Consider the following 19569-nt stretch of genomic DNA (forward strand, 5'->3'; position numbering starts at 1 on the left):
ATTTCATCATCTATAGTTTCCAGGAATGCCCCTTGGTGAGGGAATTGTCACAAGTGGATTATAACACCCTGAGGTCAACACTTTATGTGGATATGATGATATTGCTTATTTAAAGGGAAATCCCTGTTGGAACCCTCACACTGAAAGCCAAGAGAGTGAGACTGAAGCTAAAAGGTTACACAGTAAGACAAGTATTCAGAAACAGCACAATCAAAAGGTAACTTATGAGGGGAGATCAACCACCACTAAAAAGAGATATTCTAGATTACTTCCTTTTAATAGGTGAGCCACATTAATGTACAGATTCAGGAAACCATGTTCTTATCTTCTCCCAGTACCTGGCACATATTTTAACTCTGCATTCACTGACCCTAAAAGCAGTTTTCTCTGACAAAAAAAGCAAACAAAATGCAACAAAAATAGTCTGGCAGAAACAACAGGGATTTTCATTATGACAATTAAAATGATTGGAAACTTTTGAGGCTTGCATAAAATGGCAATGTGAATCAAAAGACTTTGTTCATTATCCCCATTCTTTATTGAACTATTGTACAAACTAGGGAAAGTTTTTCTATATTTTGGTCACTTGCTTCTATTTATATTTTGCACCATAGGGGAGGAATGAGCTCTTCTGACTCAACATTTAGCTATGACTTTGTTTCCTTTTCTGAAGGCAATAGCCGTGCAGTGAATAAAGGAGGCAAGAAAAAGAAAGTATTTTCTAATGCTACTTAGAGGATAAAAGGCAGTGGTATTGCTTCACTCTTAGCAGAGCCCCATTTTTTTATTTGAGTCATCATATTTATTCACAGTCATGCATTAATAACTCTTCTTATAGTTAACAAGTATTTACTACTTCAGAAATATACTTTACTTCTCTGTTTCATTAAAAAAAAAAAAAAAGGAAAAAAAAAAGTTTCCAACCTGATGAGTTCTTGTGCTTTAACCTTGGCTGCTACATTTTAAGATGCTGACAGCTATCCTGTGGAACAAACCAAGGACTACAGTGTGTCAATCAGTGACTCACATGAGGCTCCAGGGGGAAGGAAGCACATAATCCAGTTTTCCCCACCTGACTGGTGTGCAAAAGCCAACTGATAAGGGAGAAAGTACAAAGAAAATGTGGTCTCTGACCAAACAGCAAAACTTTTTTTAAATTTTGTTTCCCCTTGTTCTGCACACTAGAAAGTCACCTTCCCTAAACATCTGAAATCAAACTCCTTTTTTCCCCAACTTCTTGCAAGTCTCCCTAATCCTATAAATGCCTTCAATATAACCTCAATTTCACAATTCAATTCATTGCATTGTGTCTCTCTCCTCCACAGGAGCCCAAAATCTCATGAATTGACTTCATATGGCTCCAATCGTGTGGCTGTCTCCCAGTGTGGGAGACATCTTTTCTACTCCCTTATTTTAAAGCTCACTGATAACTCTTGTTGGCTGCTCAGCACTTATTGTCACATTTCTCCATGTGAAAAAAAGACTGGCCCCCAGAAGGAGACTCCACATATTCCCTCATCAGATAACAACCTTCTCTACCTTGGAGACTAGCTAAAACTCCCAGGAAAAGTCTGAAACTGGTAGTACTTTTCCCTGGCACAAGCAACAGCAACTCGCTTCTCTGACCTTGCCATCTCCTTTATAAAAAATACAGTATCTACAAAACAGCAATTAGCTCTCCCTCTTTAAATGTGATGTTTACCCACTAGAGAATATTCTGGACTAGAATCACAGAAGCCCAAGAAAGCAATCCTCACAATCCCCATCTAACTTTCAGACTTTTACATCTTCAACACCTGAAAAATTTGCTTGGGGCAGACTTTTTCTAATATCTGCACTTTATGGCCACAGTCAAGTTCTCTGCACATCAGTCCCATTCAAAAGACATCCAGTGCATCCAGGCAGGACACAACAGTGCAGCACAGAGGTGTGGACATCACTTTCACGCAGCTGGAAGAATGGGTGTTGGCAGTGGCTCCATCCCAGAGGCAAATATGCAGGAAGGGGCAGATTTGAGGAAAAAGGTAAGCAGAGCCTCCAGACCAGCCCTTAATGTGGTGCTCCTCAGGACAGAGTAAATGTGGAGGTGCAGTAGACAGAGTACCTGGAGCCAGATATCTTGTGTCCTTGTTGAGTGATCTAACCTCTACAGTACTGCTGTGGAACACCCAGCACAGTCTTAAATCATGTAGGGATTAGGAGCTCTCACTTCTTGGCTTGGTGAGCAAAAAGAAGAGCAACAGTACAATTCCCTCCTTGTTCACAAATTCAGACAAGTCCTAGTGGAGAATGCAAATACAGTCAGACACCTTCTCATCTGAGATATTTAACACTGTAGATGCCCTATGCTGAGCATAAAAAACACATAAAGAATGGAACTGAAATGTACCACTGTGTTAGAAGGAAAAATGCCACGCTGGAAGGCAACCACTCAAACACTGCACAGCCTTCTTCAGACAGCTGCTGCCTGCTCCTTGCTTCTTTCACATCTCTGCTTGCCCATATCTGAACTTTCACTCCAGGAACTGAGTAATTCTGTGGGTTTGGGAGCAGGGACTACCCTTACACGTCTTTATACTCCTTCCATTTAAAAACTTAACCCTGTTCTTCACTGCCTCTATTTTCCCCCTCTCTCTGTTGTGTTTTCTAGAAGGTAATGCTGCCATTCCATTACTTGGGGTAGCTCCAGGTAGTGTGTTTAGACAAAGACCTTTTGTATATATTCATAATGAGGCTATACCACCAATTCTATAAATTGCATAATTAAGGAAAAAGGGTAAATATTCTATTATGATGGAATCTAAGATTTCTAAGGGATTTTCTCAGACTTCTCAAAAGCTATAAACTTGAACTGCCTTCTTCATATTTCTTAAAAAATTCCTTTCCGTGCAGAATTTTTCTTAAAAAGAAAAAGCTAATAACAACAAATAAGAAATAACATTAATGTAAATAACAAAAAATAAGAAATAATATTAATGTAAAAATACATGGCCCCTCACAGTAATCTCAGTAAATGAAAAAACAGAATAAAAAAATATCTGCCAATGTTTTCTGTCAACCAAATGTGTTTTAAAAAATTAAGCTTATCAACTGCACTCATCATCCACAATTTTTTTCCACTCAGTAAAACTATTTCATCCAGGGAACTGAAAGATTAACATTGAAATCTAAAACCAGTCTGCTAAGAGTTGACATATCTTCTAAAAAAACCTCACCCTGATATGGCAATTTAAGGACAAAACTACCACCTTGTATTTTATGTGAAATGTACATATTATATGTCTGTTTTTTCTTTCCTGAAAGACCTGTTAAAAAACAATACATCTAGTGCTTAAAAACAACAACACACATTTGATTAGTGTTATTATAAAACAAGATACCACACAATATCAAACAATACTTGTGTCATTTTGTCTTCAATACTCCAGCCATTTATTTTACCTGGTGCAGAACTTTAATCATGGGCTGTCACCTTTTTACCAATATTCAGTGTCACTGTGTTATACTTAAAGTATCTCCACTGGAAACACAAAATGATAGACTGCTGCAGCTGATGGTTTTCACTTTGATTCTTAGCACAGGGGGGATGCAGGGACGGGTCCAACATGCTGAATGCAGGAAATTCAGTAATTTACAAGGGAAGAGGGAAGGCATCTTGTTGAGAGCATTTATAATTCAATTTTGTCCCTATATTCACTTCACAGTTTATTTTTACTATATTACCCAATCTATAATGTAAAAATTTACTACCTGCTTTCAGGGCTAATTATTTCTCTTTAAAAAAAGAAACAGTCCTCTGCCTTTTCCTCCACTGAAATATCTATTACAAATAATCTATTCTAAGACTAAAAAACTTAACTTTGATAGATGAGGAGAAAGCTACCAGGGAATTATTCTTATTCAGCAATTCGCATAAAGCCAGCTTCTCAACCCTAGTTTATCATTCACCTTGTTCATAATCTGATAAAACACCTTCAAGTTTGGTACTAACTCTGATAATTCAGTCTGTATCCTGCTTGCCTTTGGCTCCCGCAATAACAGCAAAGTCCCACAGTGTCATTAATTTCGGCTGGATAGGAATTGCTGGAATGAGATTTTTTTTTCCTGCACTATTTAATATTTGATCCCAAATTAGATTTTAAGGAGAGGAATGAATTAGGCCCCAATTTTGAAAAACATGCATCTCAGTATCTACGTGACCACCTAAGCTCTGTTCAGCTCAGCTGCTGCACAGGCCTCAGTACTTTCTTGAGCTTGAACCCCACAAAGCATCCAACTTCCAGTGACCTCCTCTAAAACGGAAGTCGTTCAGTGGCTTTCAAAGTCACAACCAGTGACTTTTAGAAACAAAATACATTTGTTTCTAAAAGTACGCCACAGGAAGAAAGCACAGCATTTGCATTGGGGCCACATTCTCAGCTGCCACTAATCCACGCTGCTGCAATAGCAGCAATGCCTATTTATATCAAGAGAAGAATGTCTTCTTATTTCAAAGCAATTAGAATAATGAGCCTGATCTCTTATTGCGTATTACATTCTCTGACCACAGTGCTAAGAAGCACATAGAAGGAATTCACAATCCTACTATCATTTTTATTCACCTCTGTTCTCTGATATAAAACAGTTTAAAATATATTTCTGTCTCTGAAAGGATGAGAGATTTAGACTTTTAGCATCAAGGGAATTTGGGGATGTGAATCATCCTTTGTACCACTGACCAAACAGGAATTAAGCGTACATAATGATCAAAAAACAAGGCAAAAAAATAACCTTTTAGAAGAGGTTCAGTTGGGAGAGATGATATATTGTCATCATGTAGGAATGTACCTTGAAATTCAGCTTTTGTAACCAGGAAGACACACCTGGAAAAAGGAGATTGTTGGCCAAATACTGATGTCAATAGCCACGTGCTTACGGAGTTCCTCTGAAACATCCAAGGGCACCAAATGACCTGCTGGAGCTGCAGAGTCATACAGGTTCAGGAGTCAAATCCTGTTCTACATCAAAAAGAGCAAGAGAGAAAGGGCAAGCTCTGCAGATCCTCCCTGGCTGGACCCTGCTAGCTACAAAAACCCTGCACTGCTGCTGACAGAACACTTAAAATAGCTGGGCTATGTATTGTCTCCCCAGAGTAGCAGAGTACACTCCCATTAGCAAGTACATTAATTAAGGAAAACTTCCAAATTCTAGGAGGAAAGACTGTCCCAGCTGCATACAAAACAGAGTTATCCTATGTCTTCATACTCATGCTATGCAGATGGCAATACTTGTTGAGATTACTCTCATATTTTCTCAAATTTTCTAATTGTTTAATTATCATTGCTTCCATCTAACTGGCCAGCCAGAGCTTTGTGCAAACTATCATCCAAGGATAGAAGAGGAGGATTTAGCAGCACTGCTGGCAGATGATGCCAGGCATCCATCCTCATCTTCCTTGACTGCTCTACACCCATTACTGCTGGTGATGACAACCCCACTCAGGACTGACGACAAAGCCTCTGTAATTGCACAAATTGGTTTCAAATTTTGTCTTCAGGGAAGCATTACAAAACAGTAGCAGTAGGAAAATACACATCCACCTCCCAACACTTTTCCTCCCAAGTTCAGAAGGGAGTAACTGTTTTTCACTACACTATTCACTTGTAGCCACCAAGAGCACCTGGTAAGAGAGCAAAAGCTCAGTGCCATGGACCCAGAGGTGACAAACAGCTTTGCTTTCCCTCCCTCCCCTCACAGTTGTATCTTCACAGATAAGATGGGCTGAGGTTTGCATGAAATCAGCTCACTGAAGTCAACAGCAGGGCAAAGCTGGGCAAGGCACTGGGTAAGGTGATGCTCAAGGGCAAACAGAAGCACTTTGAAGAGTTTACAGTTATTTTTCTCAGTAAGACTGGGAAAAGTCCCATAAAATTACTGGAAACAGTCCTCCGTGTAAAGGAATATTTTTTACCAATTTCTCAAACTCAGTCTCTAGTTATCAGACTGCCTCTTAGCTAACACTGCTATATTCTGCTGCATGTTTTCCTTGTTAGTTGAAGGGAATGATGAAACCATTGTCCTTTAGGTTGACAGAGTGTCCAAATTTAACTCCTCAGCAGCCACAGCACACTGCAAATACATCCTCATATTGTTGATCTTGGATCTTATTTTCAAACTCCCTCTGAAAATTCTAGGATGAGGTCAGTGGCCGAACCATCTTTGTGAAGCACAGTGGAGCTGTTATAAAAAATATTATGTCATAGACAAAGCATTTGTGCATAGGAAATGGAAAACTATTAAAAACAAATCACCAAAGCTCATTGTATCAATTTTCTCTTCATTAATGCAAACATACATTAGGACCAATATCTTCAAGAGAAATTGCATAGGCTTCCAGGCTTCCAGGTCAAAAAGCCAAGAACCTACTCTTGGGGAAGAGGAAGGATGCATGACTGCAGTCAGTCATGGTAGACATTCACCACTCATAAAATGGGATCCTCTCCACATTGACAAGTATCACTAACTAACAAACAACAAAAAAAATATTAATACGAATTTTAAACTCTTAATAAAATTCATATAATTCAAGCAAGAAGAGTGCAAGAAATAAGGGAAAAATAAGAAAAAAAATACTTTGGCTCTAAAACAAAAGTAAACTTGTTTTTAACAAATATCACCACACTGAAGCTGCAAAGTGATATAGAATTATTTACTCTTAACGAGGCAAGAGTTTGCAGCAGAGAGGAGTATTGTGTGTGCTGGTCTTAGCTGAGCTAATTTTGCTCACAGTGGCTGGTATGGGGCTGTGTTTTGGATTTGTGCAGAACACAGGGTTGATAATGCAGAGATATTTTTGTTATTGCTGAGCAGGGCTTACATGGAACCAAGGCTTTTTCTGCTTTTGGTACAGCCACACTGGCAGTTAGGAAGTTAGGGGTGCAGGGAAGGTGAGAGAAGACACAGCTGGGACAAGTGGCCCAGGCTGACAAAAGGGATATTCCAGTCTATATAACATCATGCTGAATATACAAGTGGGGGTAGAAAGAGGAAGTGGAGCATACTTGGGTTGATGGCATTTCTCTTCCCAAGTAACTGCTCTGTGTGAGGGGGCCATGCTCTCCTGGGTATGGCTGAACACCTGCCTGCCCATGGGAAATGGTGAAATAATGCCTTGCTTTGCTTTGCTTGGCTTCTGGGTGTAGCTTTTACTTTCCTCATTATCTCAGGTCTTTTCCTCAACCCATGAGTTTTCTCACTTTTACTTTCCTATCCTCTCCCTGATCCCACTGCTGGGGGAGTGAGTGAGGGGCTGTGGGGGACTTGGCTGCTGGCTGGGGTGAAACTATGAGAACATGACACTAATGAAGTTCAGCAAAATGCTCAACTACAGCTTTGCAGGCATCACTGACCAGCACCAGAACAATGCAGCATAAGAAAAGGGCATACAGAATAAAGCAAAATCCTAACAAAATACACAACTACTAACCAGCTAGAGAGGCTGTAAACTTTCATCACCATTCCTTTTCAAGCAAGGGCAATACTTTCTGTTTTTAGAAGGGGAGATGCCTTGCCCTCTGACAATTTCTGCCATGCTAAGAATAAAATGAATGGAAGATAAAGAGCCTAGAGGAAAGAAAGGTAAGATTTTCCATGAATAAGCAGCAAAATCCCCTGTCACCTTGTCTTTGACAATGCTGCACACTAACTACTGATGTTAATTCAGGAACTTGGAAAAAGCCCTAGATGAAACCTGAATAAATATGGACAGGGAGCTAGTAAAGGCTGTTCAACCATGTGCTTTGCTTTTTCTAAAGCTCTGAGGCACTGGAAACTGGCCTCAAATGTGACCTTTTTTTCCCCTAAAAAGATCGAGTTTCAGTGCTGAGAATAGCTAAAAAGAGCAGAGCTTTCTGCTACTTCTTATCAAACAGTATGGTCATGTGCCACAGTTCCCTCATCTCCCAATTAAAAATCAGTATTTGTGACCCAAATACTAATAGGTAAAATACAAAATAGGTAAAATACAAAAAAAGACATTAACAATTCCTGAGTTCTTAGTTCTTGTGCCCTTCTTCACTTCTTATCATCTCATATAGAAGCCAGTCATTTAAAAATGCTATATGCAACCCATATACATTGGTGTAATACTAATTGTCTACTAGGACTTTTAGTGAAAAAGTCAATTTTGTGCTATGTCCCCTTCCCCCAGAGTACTGTGGGGCCCAAAAGCCTACCTATCTCATCTCTCCCTTTCTGCAAAAATCTCCCTCCACACCTTAAACCAGCAGATGGTTCCTCAGGATATAAAACAACATTCTTTTCCCCTTGTAGAAAAAAAAATTATCACTGTAAATTCAAAAGATTCCTGCTACTGCCACAAAAGGCATGGTGGGTTCCATCAATGCAATTATCTCCTATCTTGTGGATGCCACACACAGAAGGGGTGGTGGGGATGTTTTTTGTTTGGTTTTTGCTTTGTTTTGCTTTATTTGCTTTTTAATATCTTTTCTCACTTGGTGCAGGAAGCAGATTGCATTCTTTGCCCTCCATTTTTACTGCTTGTGCAACATGCATTTCACCTGTAGACAGATATTAGGTCTGCCAGGGCTGAAAGGCAAGTTCAAGGCTGGGAACTGAGAGTTCCATCCTGGCTCAGACATGAGTTTATCAAAGGATCTCCACTAGCACATGGCACCAGATAACACTGATGATAAATTATGATAATTATGCTGCAGAAACATGATTAGAAACTCTAATCTGCTGCAATTCTATAGCGAGGATTTCCTTTTCCATACCCTGGGGGCATTAGCTACACTTTCCAGAACCAGAAATGAAAGGCATAGTGAAGATTCTCCCCTTTCCCCCAGACCCAGTTAATCTAGGCTAATCCACTTCTGTGAAGCAATACCATCAAATTTCTTCTGACATTATTTAAATTTACTAAGAGCTTCCAAGATACTATGCTTCACCAGGAAACTGCAAACATTTTCAAATGTATTGCAAGTGATTGTGAAGACAATAAGGATATTTGGTGAGAGCCAGCAATGTGGTCATGCAGAATAAGACAGCTGGAAAAGTAATCTAATGTGTTTTAAAGGTGAGAACGGGATTTCTGTGAAGAAAGTGCATTATATTCCTACTCTCCAACTTCCCCCTGCTCCATGATACACAAAAGAGAGAGGCAAAAATAGGTGTCCTAAGGAATAAAGCTGGAAATAAAGGTAAGAAAAAAACACACAAAGTGGAAATGAGACAAATCCAAGGAAGGAAGACAGAGGAGCCACAATAATTGAAAGCACAGGAGGAGAATCAGAAAGTCCCCTTTCTGAGATTGCTAACATCAAGACAGAGCAATTAAAGAACAGCAAAAAAGAAAGCACACTACATTTAAAGCAGATGGGGAAATAGAAAAAGAAAGAATAATTAAATTTTTCTTCTTTGTTAATTGGATTCACAACTGTGAAACTTTCCTGAACTATTAAAAAAAGAGATTATCTCCCAAATAAGAACGGGCCAATATAACAACCAAAAAATCACCTGTAAACTATTAACTATTAACTAACACTTAGCAATTTGCTTTTCATTATTCACAGCTCCTTTTATTTGTGAGCATTTTGGGCAAGTAAACTTTCCTCACTACAATAGTACCAAGAAATCAGAGGGATCTTGCCAAATTTCCCCTCCCCTATAACAACACCTTTAAAATGCTACTTTTATTCACAAGTTCATATGTTCTTGCTACCAGTTATATGGCTGAAAGTCATAATCCTTCAATTTGTGGTACCATAACATTTCCACAGCAAAGTAAATGGTCTGACAAGAGTTGCTGTTTTCAGGCAGGAAAAGAATATCAGGAAAGCATAAGCCTTTAAGAAACAATAGTACTGTTTTCATGACAGCCTCTCTCATGTAGAGAGAAAAATAAGGTAACTGAAACAAGGCAGCTGCATTGTTCACAAGAAGAGATTGTCCAAAGTAAAGTGTTTGATTGTTACCATGAGGGTTTGGTGACACTCCAGTGTGTTCTTCATATTACTGAAACATGAGAAATTATTTGGTGGTGGTTGAAGTCTTTTTGGGTACTCACCAGTATGCTAAAACTGCACAGTATGGTAGAGAGAGACTATTTTACGCTAAATAACAGCAAACCATGATTATGCATAATGCCTTCAAATGTCACTGGAGAGTGCAAAGATTTCTTCCAAATTTATGCATCTGGAAAGTTATGTACCATTTTCGCTTCACACAGCATCAATTTCTAAACATGTTCCAAATTTTCAGTACTTAAGTTAACTGAGCCTAGTCCTACAGTCCTTTTTAGCAACACAAGGTGACACAAGTGATTCCACTGCCATCCAAGGACATTTTTTCATGAAGAAAAGGACCTCTTTTAAACAACAGCCTGAAGTCATAAGCTAACAGTTGGGAAAACTACCCCTATATAATCAACATTAAATTAAAACACAAAATATTCCAAACGGACAGGAACAACAGAGAAAGAGAGCTGCAAATCTGCAAAGATACACAGTCCTTTTGATGTGCTCTAAAGCCACCTTTAAGACCACTAGCTGTATGAAACACTGTCTTTTCAGTGTGATGTGCTATTCAGAGCATTTATATCCAGCTCTGCTCCAAAACCATTTCTGAAACTTAGTATTTTATAAAGGGCACTTGAGGCATGTGGTATGTAAGCTAACAGTGAATAATAAGGAAAGACAGTAACTTCTAAGATGTTCATTTTCATGTAAACTGGAATGTGACATGGTGGCATTTAATCCTGACCTGTCCTCTTATGGTATGGGACCTCAGAACATTGCATTTCTTGCCTGAAGGGACAGGATATTAGTAAAGATGACATGCTCAAAAGCATTAAAAACACTGCCTGCATGAGAAACCCTTGTTTCTGATACAGAATACATGCATACCCCAGCAGTCTGAGCAACCAGGCTGCAGCCACATTTGTTCTGAACTAGGCAAGTGGCATTTGATTGAAACTCTCAAAAAAACCACCCCCAAACCCACACATGAGACCAGGTAAAACAGACCTTGGGCTCGATTTCTGCTGCTTTAATAAATCCAGGTTGCCTTTATCACACCAACTCTCTTAAACACCTCAACGAACGAGGAGCCATGCAGATGAGCACAACTTACATCAGACTAAGACTCCGTGACATTTTCCATACTTGTATCCAGGAGTAAAAATAAAGGCACCATTCATACGAAAACAAACACTGTTGAACAGAAAATGAACCCAAGAGAACCAGCAAAAGGGAGTCAATTAAAGAAGAAAGGTTTTGCACACATTTGCAAAGTTACCTGGTGCTGTATCATTCACCAATGGCAGAGTACAGTCACTGCAGTATTGAATCTTGTTACATTTATGCATTTCCCCTTTCTTCCAGGATAGCACTGAAAACAGCTCAATAAAACACCTTTGTGTAATTGTCACCAGTGATTCTTGAACAATATTACTCCCCCAAAATAATTTCATGATTTCTATCAGGGAATTAGGAAAAGCCACTTAAAAGTCCTGTTTTTGTGATGAATGGAAGTCACAGCATAATCTTTTGAGGTCTGGAGAACAGTACAATCACATTAAATTGCCTCAGCTCAAGAAATGTCATCTTTACATCAGCTGGTACAAAAAAATTGTTTCCAGCCTGAGGCAGCTATGATAAGGGATTTAGAAGTCATCACCATGTGGGTCAAGAGATATAAAGGAATGCATCCCCACATAGAAAGTGTCTGCTTCTCAGAATTTTGGAGCTAATGTTCTCACAGCTGTGTGAGACTTAGACCAGCTGGGAAGAAGAAAGGGACTAAATTAGTCACTAGAAGGATCTAGTATTTTGTCTAATCTGCATTTTAACACTCCAGCAGCAGAACTGTTGATAGGCAAAATAAGATCAGATCATTATCCAGCAAGGGATGGGGCTGTAGAGTCTCTGGGAAGCACAGTGGAAAACACACAGTCCTGGGGGCAGGCAGGCAAAGGTGACATTTCAGCCCTATCTGTGCACTGCTAAGATACTACCAGTAGCTGGAACAGCCCTCAGCACAACTGAGGAGGGTCATGGGTTACACAGAATTACCACAGACCATCTGGCACTCCCAGGCATGCCCGTGCTGCTCCATAGACAAGAGGGAAAAGCTTTTGGAAAGCCTTACTCAGCAGCCTTAGCACAGCAGCTTCCCTATAGCACACATCAGAGTTTCTATAACATGACACACAGGGACTAACAGCTCAAGATGAATTTTTTTATGGCTTTACAGCACTCTCTCCTAGGATCAGTTTGTGACCCTCACCCATTTACATGACTAAACCCACTTATGGCAGAACTTGGTGGTTTTTGAAAGAGCTGAATGGTTGAAGTCCACTTTCTTCATGGAAATTATATAAAATACTAGCAGAGCCTTCTTCAGTTTCTACTTGGTGTAGAAACAAGAGAAAAAAAAAAAAAAAAAAAAACAAACAAAAAAACCACAAAAAACAAACAAACAAAAAAAAAACCACTTTCTGTGGAAGAACAAAGGTCCCATGAGAAGATGCTCGTCTGAATTTCAATGAGCCAGAGAAATTACTATAAACTTCTCCTGTACAATCCTTCCTAAATGGCTCAAGGGATGAGATGAAGTTATTCACACATAACTTCTTGTATTTCAGATATTAACACAGACAGAGGTCTCTGTTGAACTCACTTTTATTATCCTAACTCTGAGCACTTCTGCACATCTCCTGTTTACTAACAGAAGGTAAGCAATGATATTCACACTCTCAAGAGAGCAGCCAAAGATTTAATGTATAACCTGGAAGAATGGCTTGATATATGCTGGTAACTAGGAAAGAGCCAGCCAGCGTCATTACTAAACATGCTATTAGTTCATTCTTTTATTGGAGGACACTGTCCTCAACAACTGTCAGTCCACTGTCAGAATATAACCTATATTTTAAAGCAGGAAAAAAACAACGTCAAGTAATCTGTATAATTAGTGGGTGCTTCACCTTCCTTGGGGTGAAACTATCAGATACTAAACATATTTCCACTTTTTGTCAATGCATATTTTCCCTTTTTTCCTATAGATACAAGGCTATCAAAAGAGTAGCATTCTTAATGACACATATTCTACCAAGCCACCTGACAATGGATACGTTTTCTAGGCCACAATGAAAAGTATTGCATTTGTTTTAAAAACCAATCAAAAAAAAAAAACCCAAAACACCCACCTCTCCAAAAAGTATTCCAGCAAATAAGCTAGGTTCCCCCTCCCCTCTCTCCAACCATTAAAAAAACATGGACAAGAGGAATATATTCCAAACTTTTCTTCAAAACATAAGAGAAAATGGAAGGGAGGCAGGGGAATAAATTGACAAAATTATTTTTTGGAAACTTGAATCTCCATTAAAGATGTTTTGTTATGAGATTTCTTCATTCACTTTCCTTGCATTCTCTTACAAAGTGGTCAAAAACAACATTTCTAAGAGTTCTGCTTTACTTTGAAGCTGTATTTTAAATTGAAGAATTCTGAATCTCGACTGTTTCTATCTGAAACATTACGTGGCAAAATTATAGGTTTCATCTGGAGAAAAGCTTTAGAGGCTTATTTCAATTCATGCTACCCAGACTTGATCCTCTTTTGGTTTCAAGAGCATCCCCAAAAGTGCATCCATGAGCCAGATGCAAATTCTATCTCTGTCTAAAATGTAATCTTAAAACTTACTCTTTAACCTTTCCTTAGAGACCCTTTCTTTAGCTTATGATATATATAAATGAGTAATCTGAGCATCTCTATGAGCACCAAAAAAAGAGAAACTCTCTCAAGTTACTGCTCTAAGCAGGGGCAGGGTTCAGGGAAGCCTATTGGGATTTTGCTTGCTTTTTTTTTTAATTGCTCAAGCTGTAAAGCAGGTGTAGCTGACTACTTAAAGACCAAATAACCCATAAAAAAGAAATATCTATAACCACCCTATTAGCATGAAAAGAAAATGATTTTCAAGACACAGCATCTTGGAAATGTCTTTCTGATAAAAACATTAAAGATTTTTTCTTTCCATCAATATTCAAACAAATTCTTAGCTTTAAAGTACTCGAACTGTTTTTAGATTAATACCATTTGCACATCTTGGAAAACAAATTCAGGACTGAATCTTCACCATCTGGGACCTGCAAATTCTATCTGATAAACCTCTGGAAGAAGAAACAAACATACAGATTCTCTAAGTGTTTAACACTTAAAGAGGAATTTACATCCTTTTAGGAGCTTTATATGTCAATTAAATCCATAAATCCACTCTAGAAGCATCAAAACATGTTGCTATATTTTATTTTTTAATAAAGAGTATGGTGTTCAAAAAGACAGCACACAAAGTCCTTAAGACTTGCCTTAAACTTATGGACTGCAGTATAAATGGAGTAAAAATGTTATTAAAAGAGGGTTAAGCGCACACAGAAACAAAGCTTGATCTTCAGGTCTGTTTCCGTAATTTTTCATTCAGATCTGAATATCTTTTAAAGTTAAGAGTAGAGTAAAATAAATATTTATATATTCAAAAATATGAGAGAGCAAAACTAAATATATAGAACCCTCTCTTTATCAATACAACAAAAAAATAGCAAGGGCAACAATTTACTAATTATACCTACTCAGAAAAGGAAATGGAAGTGGTGTTTATTTGGTAGATTACAATTTATTAAGACACAAACTCCAATTACAACCCATGAAAGCCTTTTTCAATACGAATATACACATTCAGGGCAAAGTTCACTCACTAGAATATTCCATTACAACAGCACTGTAATATTTGCTAACCATATTTCAAGGAGAAGCCTGAAGTCAGAGGGGTCACCTAGAACCCTCTTCACACAGGAAGACAAGGAAATAGAAATGTTAGCATTTGTTTCAAAAAAACAAAGGCATAAAAATCTGTAAATTCTGCATTGGAATTCAGTTCTTAAAATATCTCTATTGTTGTCTTGGTTTGTATTTGCTCCCCGCAATACCCCAAACTGGCATTTTTTCCAAACTGTTATATGGACTGTCATTACTTGCTAAAGATGTCCAGAATTCTGCTAATATTTTCTTTGGCCCTGCTCAGTGTTGGGTTTTGCATTGGACCAGAGGGGCAATATTTCACCCAGCTGTCATATCCCCAGTCGGGGTTTCTGGCTGGACCACTGCTGCTCCAGAGCAGCCTTGTGCACTGGAGAACACAGTGATTCTTTCTTTTACCTGCACCCATTGGCAGGCTGCTGAATGCAGCCATGAACAGAGCTCCTAACACATAAGATACTTCCTACTTTGAACTATATTGGTGTTATTCTAATGTGAGTTCCTTAACACTTTTATGCATATCAACGCTGTACGTTCAAGCATTTTTAAGATTTCAAAGGTTTTCATGATACCATCCTTACCTATGTAATTTATCCTCCAGAATCTCCATGTACTTCTCAGCATTTTCTTTTACACTGGTCACTGCAAAATAAAGGCCAAAGTTAGGTAATGATATAACTGTACAGTTCTATGGGGAGTTTCTTTTTTTAAACCAACTCATCTCTTACCCACATATTTTACACATAGCACTTAGGAATAAGAATTTCATTAATCTTTTTCACATTCAAATTATAGTGTGGGTGTGTTCTCTCTTTTTTCTTGAAGTCTATTGTATCTATATTATAATAATAGATCAATAACGAATGCATTAACCTCTTGGTTGGGCCAGAAAAATGGTGAGACTGACAAAGGCACAGTTTGTAAAAGTTTCCTCTTGAAAAAATAAAAAACAAAGACAACAACGACTGCCAAAAAAAATCATTCCCACAAAAAAAGAAATATTACCCCCACAGTTAGGTCCTCCTGTTTACCATTAGGAGAAGTAAGTAAGCCTAACGAATGTACCAGTCCATGCACAACAGTCCTTTAAATTGTTATCAATCCTGTATCAGACTCTTTCTGATAAAAACAAAACACTATAGAATGAAAAGAAATTCCATTCAAGGTTGTTATGAAATATAGGTTGAGGTTTTTTTTGTGGTTTGGTGTCTGAGGGGAGAGTTGTGTGCGTGTGTGTGTGTGTGTGTGTGTGTTTGTTTCTAAAGTTCAGACCTAGACATTCTCTGAGTCCCTACAACTTCTTCACCTAGAAGACACTCCAAAGGACTACTTACCATAACACATGGTAATTCCATCAATGGTAGAAAGTAAATCTCATTTCAGGAAACCATTTCAATAACCATTTTCACAATATGACAACTTTTCTTCCTCCCTCCCTAACAGCGGCTTGCAAAGTCCAAATCTAGTAGGACTGTAAGTCACTTGGTCTCTTTTAAAGTCTTAATTCATTGTACATCAAATATACATTTTTATGAGAGACATCCTACAGAGCATCACTGTTGTTATGAGCAAAACATGCTTCACAGATCAGAGAATGAACCCACTCATCTCCCCCACCTTTCTTCCAATACAATGGCTCCAAGCACAGCTTACACACACCAAGTGCTTTCCCCTTCTGTGTTTGTTGGGTTTTTTCCTTCACAGAGTAGAATGTCACCCTCTAAAGCCTAACCTGAAAACTTGGCATTAGCCAAATCAGCTGTGCTGAATTTTCACGCCGAGGAGTTCACTGAGGTAATGCCATTAGCAGCAAGCATCAGGGTCAGTGCAACATTGACTGTCTGCAGAAGGTGGTGTTCACCAGGTCACTCAGCACTCACACATCACTGAAGCTGTCTGCAATGCAATGGCAAGTATAGACCACATTCTGCAAGGTTGGTTTACTTTTTGCTTGTTTGTTTTGTTTCACTTTGCTTTTTATATGACTTTATTAGATTAGCAAACAAATAAACCTACCAAGCAACAAAAAACCCTAAAACAAACAAAAAACCCAAACCCACCACAGCCCCAGTATTCTGCAAGAAGGATTCTGCAATATTATATTGTACATAAACAACTGCATTAGTTTATACATTCACAGGCCCAATTACTCATTAGAAGAGGGCTGATATTATGCAAAAGAGTTTATAAGGATTTCTGCAATAGCACTGGAGACTAAATAACTTTCCCTAGCAGTTTTGCAGCAGGTCTGTAACAACTACAGGGCTTAGTAAAAGCTCACAGTTTCCTTACCATGCTTTTATCCCTACGCTTCCCGTGGAAGTGCAGAGAGCCTGCAAGACAGCGAGACTTTCTTTAATGACACACTACAGCTTTATAAAAAGGGCCACCACTTCTGGCAAACTCCCTATCCATCAATCCCCAAATGTGCTGACCTGAGGCCCAGTGCATGCTTTGATAGCAAACAGCTTCAAGGTGTTCGGGTGCTGTACTTCCCCTTCTCCTGCCATTGTCACAGTGTCCTTCAACATGAGCTGTTACAACTCAGGGGCTTATTCTTTTGGATAACAAAGTCAGCAGATATTATTAATTTTTGGAGAGGGATGAGAAGAGGTGGAGAATCTGTTTCACACTCACTTTGTTTCTAACCAATATAGAGACTTCTTACATTACATGAAAGATAAACCTTGCTTTCAATTTCTCCTGCTGTGCTTGTCACTTTTTAATTGGGTTTGATCTGATAGAGTAATTCGCACTTTCGCAGTTCAGTCCTGCCCCTACACGCAATTTTACAATGCCCTTGAAGCACACAGCTTAATATACTAGCATTATTCAATGACAAAAAGTAATGGACAAGAATACACCACTAGTCAAAAGTAGGTCAGCAAAAAGCTAACACTCATTTGGAAATCACCTCACATCACTAAACCCTGCTCTCTCCTGTCAAACGTTTTAACTACATTAAAAGAAATGCAAACTTTTGCTGCTGAAAGAGAAAGCTCCCCAGACTAGCTTTGTCTCCTTGCCTTCTCTGTGTAATTGGAAAAGCTGTGATCTGGAGATTTTGCTGGAAGGAAAACACATCTTAAAAATCTGATTAAGGTTACTTCCCTTGCAACAAACTGTAGACAGCACTGCAACAAATACAGAAATACTTTCAGCCTTTTAGATCATCCATTGAAACAGAAGACAAGCAAAAGATTAGCAGATTTTTTGTTCTAATTTAATGAATCTATTCACCATCACTTCAAAGCAAAAAAATGCAAACAGGAAACCATGCATGCCTTCAACCTGGCCAAGAAAGTACTAGATGACAGAGAAAGAAAAGAAATAATAATTTATGAGACTCTTCTCTGCATGCCAAATGGTTTATTTTTACATTTAAGTGAATGGGGTTGCCTTTTTCCATCAGTTCTCTGGGGATTTACATGCTTAGCTTATATTGGCCTTGAGGGGAGCTATTAAAATAAAGAAGCATAAATACTCACAGAAGATCAGAATAGCAGGTTATTTGCTAAGAATAAAAATAAACTTCTCTTGTGAAGTCTTAATTGAAGAAAAGTGAGTCAGCATTTCTTTCCCTTACTTTGTCCTAATTTTTTCTTCTTCCTTACAGCAGCAAAGTCCAGTCTTGGAATCAGTTCTGGTCAGACAGAACTGGGGAGCAGCAGTGAGCTCCTGTGGTGGCCTTTTAATTCCTGCAGAATGTAAATCTGCCGTTTTAGAAGCTGCTCCATATAAATACCATTCAATAATTAATCTACGTAGTATTCCTTTAAAATATCACCACATGCCATTTCTCACCTGAAAGCAGCCCCAGTGGGGTAATGCTATTTCTAATACTTACAAAGATTATTCAACATGAAAGTGTATCATTACTTTATTTCTTCAGTCTCTAATTCTTCGGTCCTCAAAAACTGAACTTAAAAAGACCTATGGACCATGAGATATGCTTTGGATTCTATGATCAATATTTTCTAAAACTTTATAAAACCTGAGTATCTGACTAAAAACACCTCAAACCCAGTGTTCACATGGATGCTCTAGATGTAGAAGCTGGGCAACTCAGAATAAATGCTTAAAATTCAATAAGGGGCTTAAAAAATGGTAGTCAATATCACAGTAGTTTACACAGGTCAGTGGTTCTCTACCAGACAAGTCATCCACTGAGTCCAAGACTTACTAAGTCCAAAGTAAATTTTTTGCCTTCCATCCTAAAAAGCATTATTTCTCTTCTTTCTTTTTCTTGTTTTGTGGGTTTTGGTTTTTGTTGCGTTTTGTTTATTGTTTTTTTTTTGTTTTAGGATAGACAGTGTTGATGAATAATGGCACACAGGTTTACACAAAACTAAAGGCTGAAGAGCTGCAATAGCTCCTACATCAACACCCAGCATAAACAGAACTGCCAGATATTACCTGCCTGCATGACAAGTCTGAAACCTACAAAATTAGCCTTTCTGATCCACAAACATTATGTTCCTTCTCAAATATTTTATTAGGTAGAGTAAAACTCCCACTGGCTTCAATGACATTTTTGCCTGAATTAAGGCTCTAGGAATAAAAATTAAAATAACTGCATAGACATGTATTGATCTACTCTGAGGACAGAATTAAGTGTGAACAAGGCTGACATGTTGTTTCTCCTGTCACTATTCTTTTTTTAAATGTAAAAATTGTTATCAATACTAAGAGAAAATGAAAGCAGAAAATAATTCTATGAAAATGATTCTGATCTTTTCTGTCATGAAAGATGTACTACAT

General features: G+C 38.3%; 1 protein-coding gene across 1 annotated transcript in view; it reads right to left on the reverse strand.

The window, feature by feature from the left end:
- The window catches only part of DISC1 (DISC1 scaffold protein), a 182388-nt gene that overhangs the window by 28379 nt on the left and 134440 nt on the right, over positions 1 to 19569 (reverse strand). The window contains 1 exon segment of the mRNA XM_066315725.1: positions 15390 to 15450. Coding sequence (XP_066171822.1) covers positions 15390 to 15450 — 61 coding nt within the window.

The sequence above is a fragment of the Sylvia atricapilla genome, chromosome 3 (assembly GCF_009819655.1).
Source record: "Sylvia atricapilla isolate bSylAtr1 chromosome 3, bSylAtr1.pri, whole genome shotgun sequence".
NCBI classification, from domain to species: Eukaryota; Metazoa; Chordata; class Aves; order Passeriformes; family Sylviidae; genus Sylvia; species Sylvia atricapilla.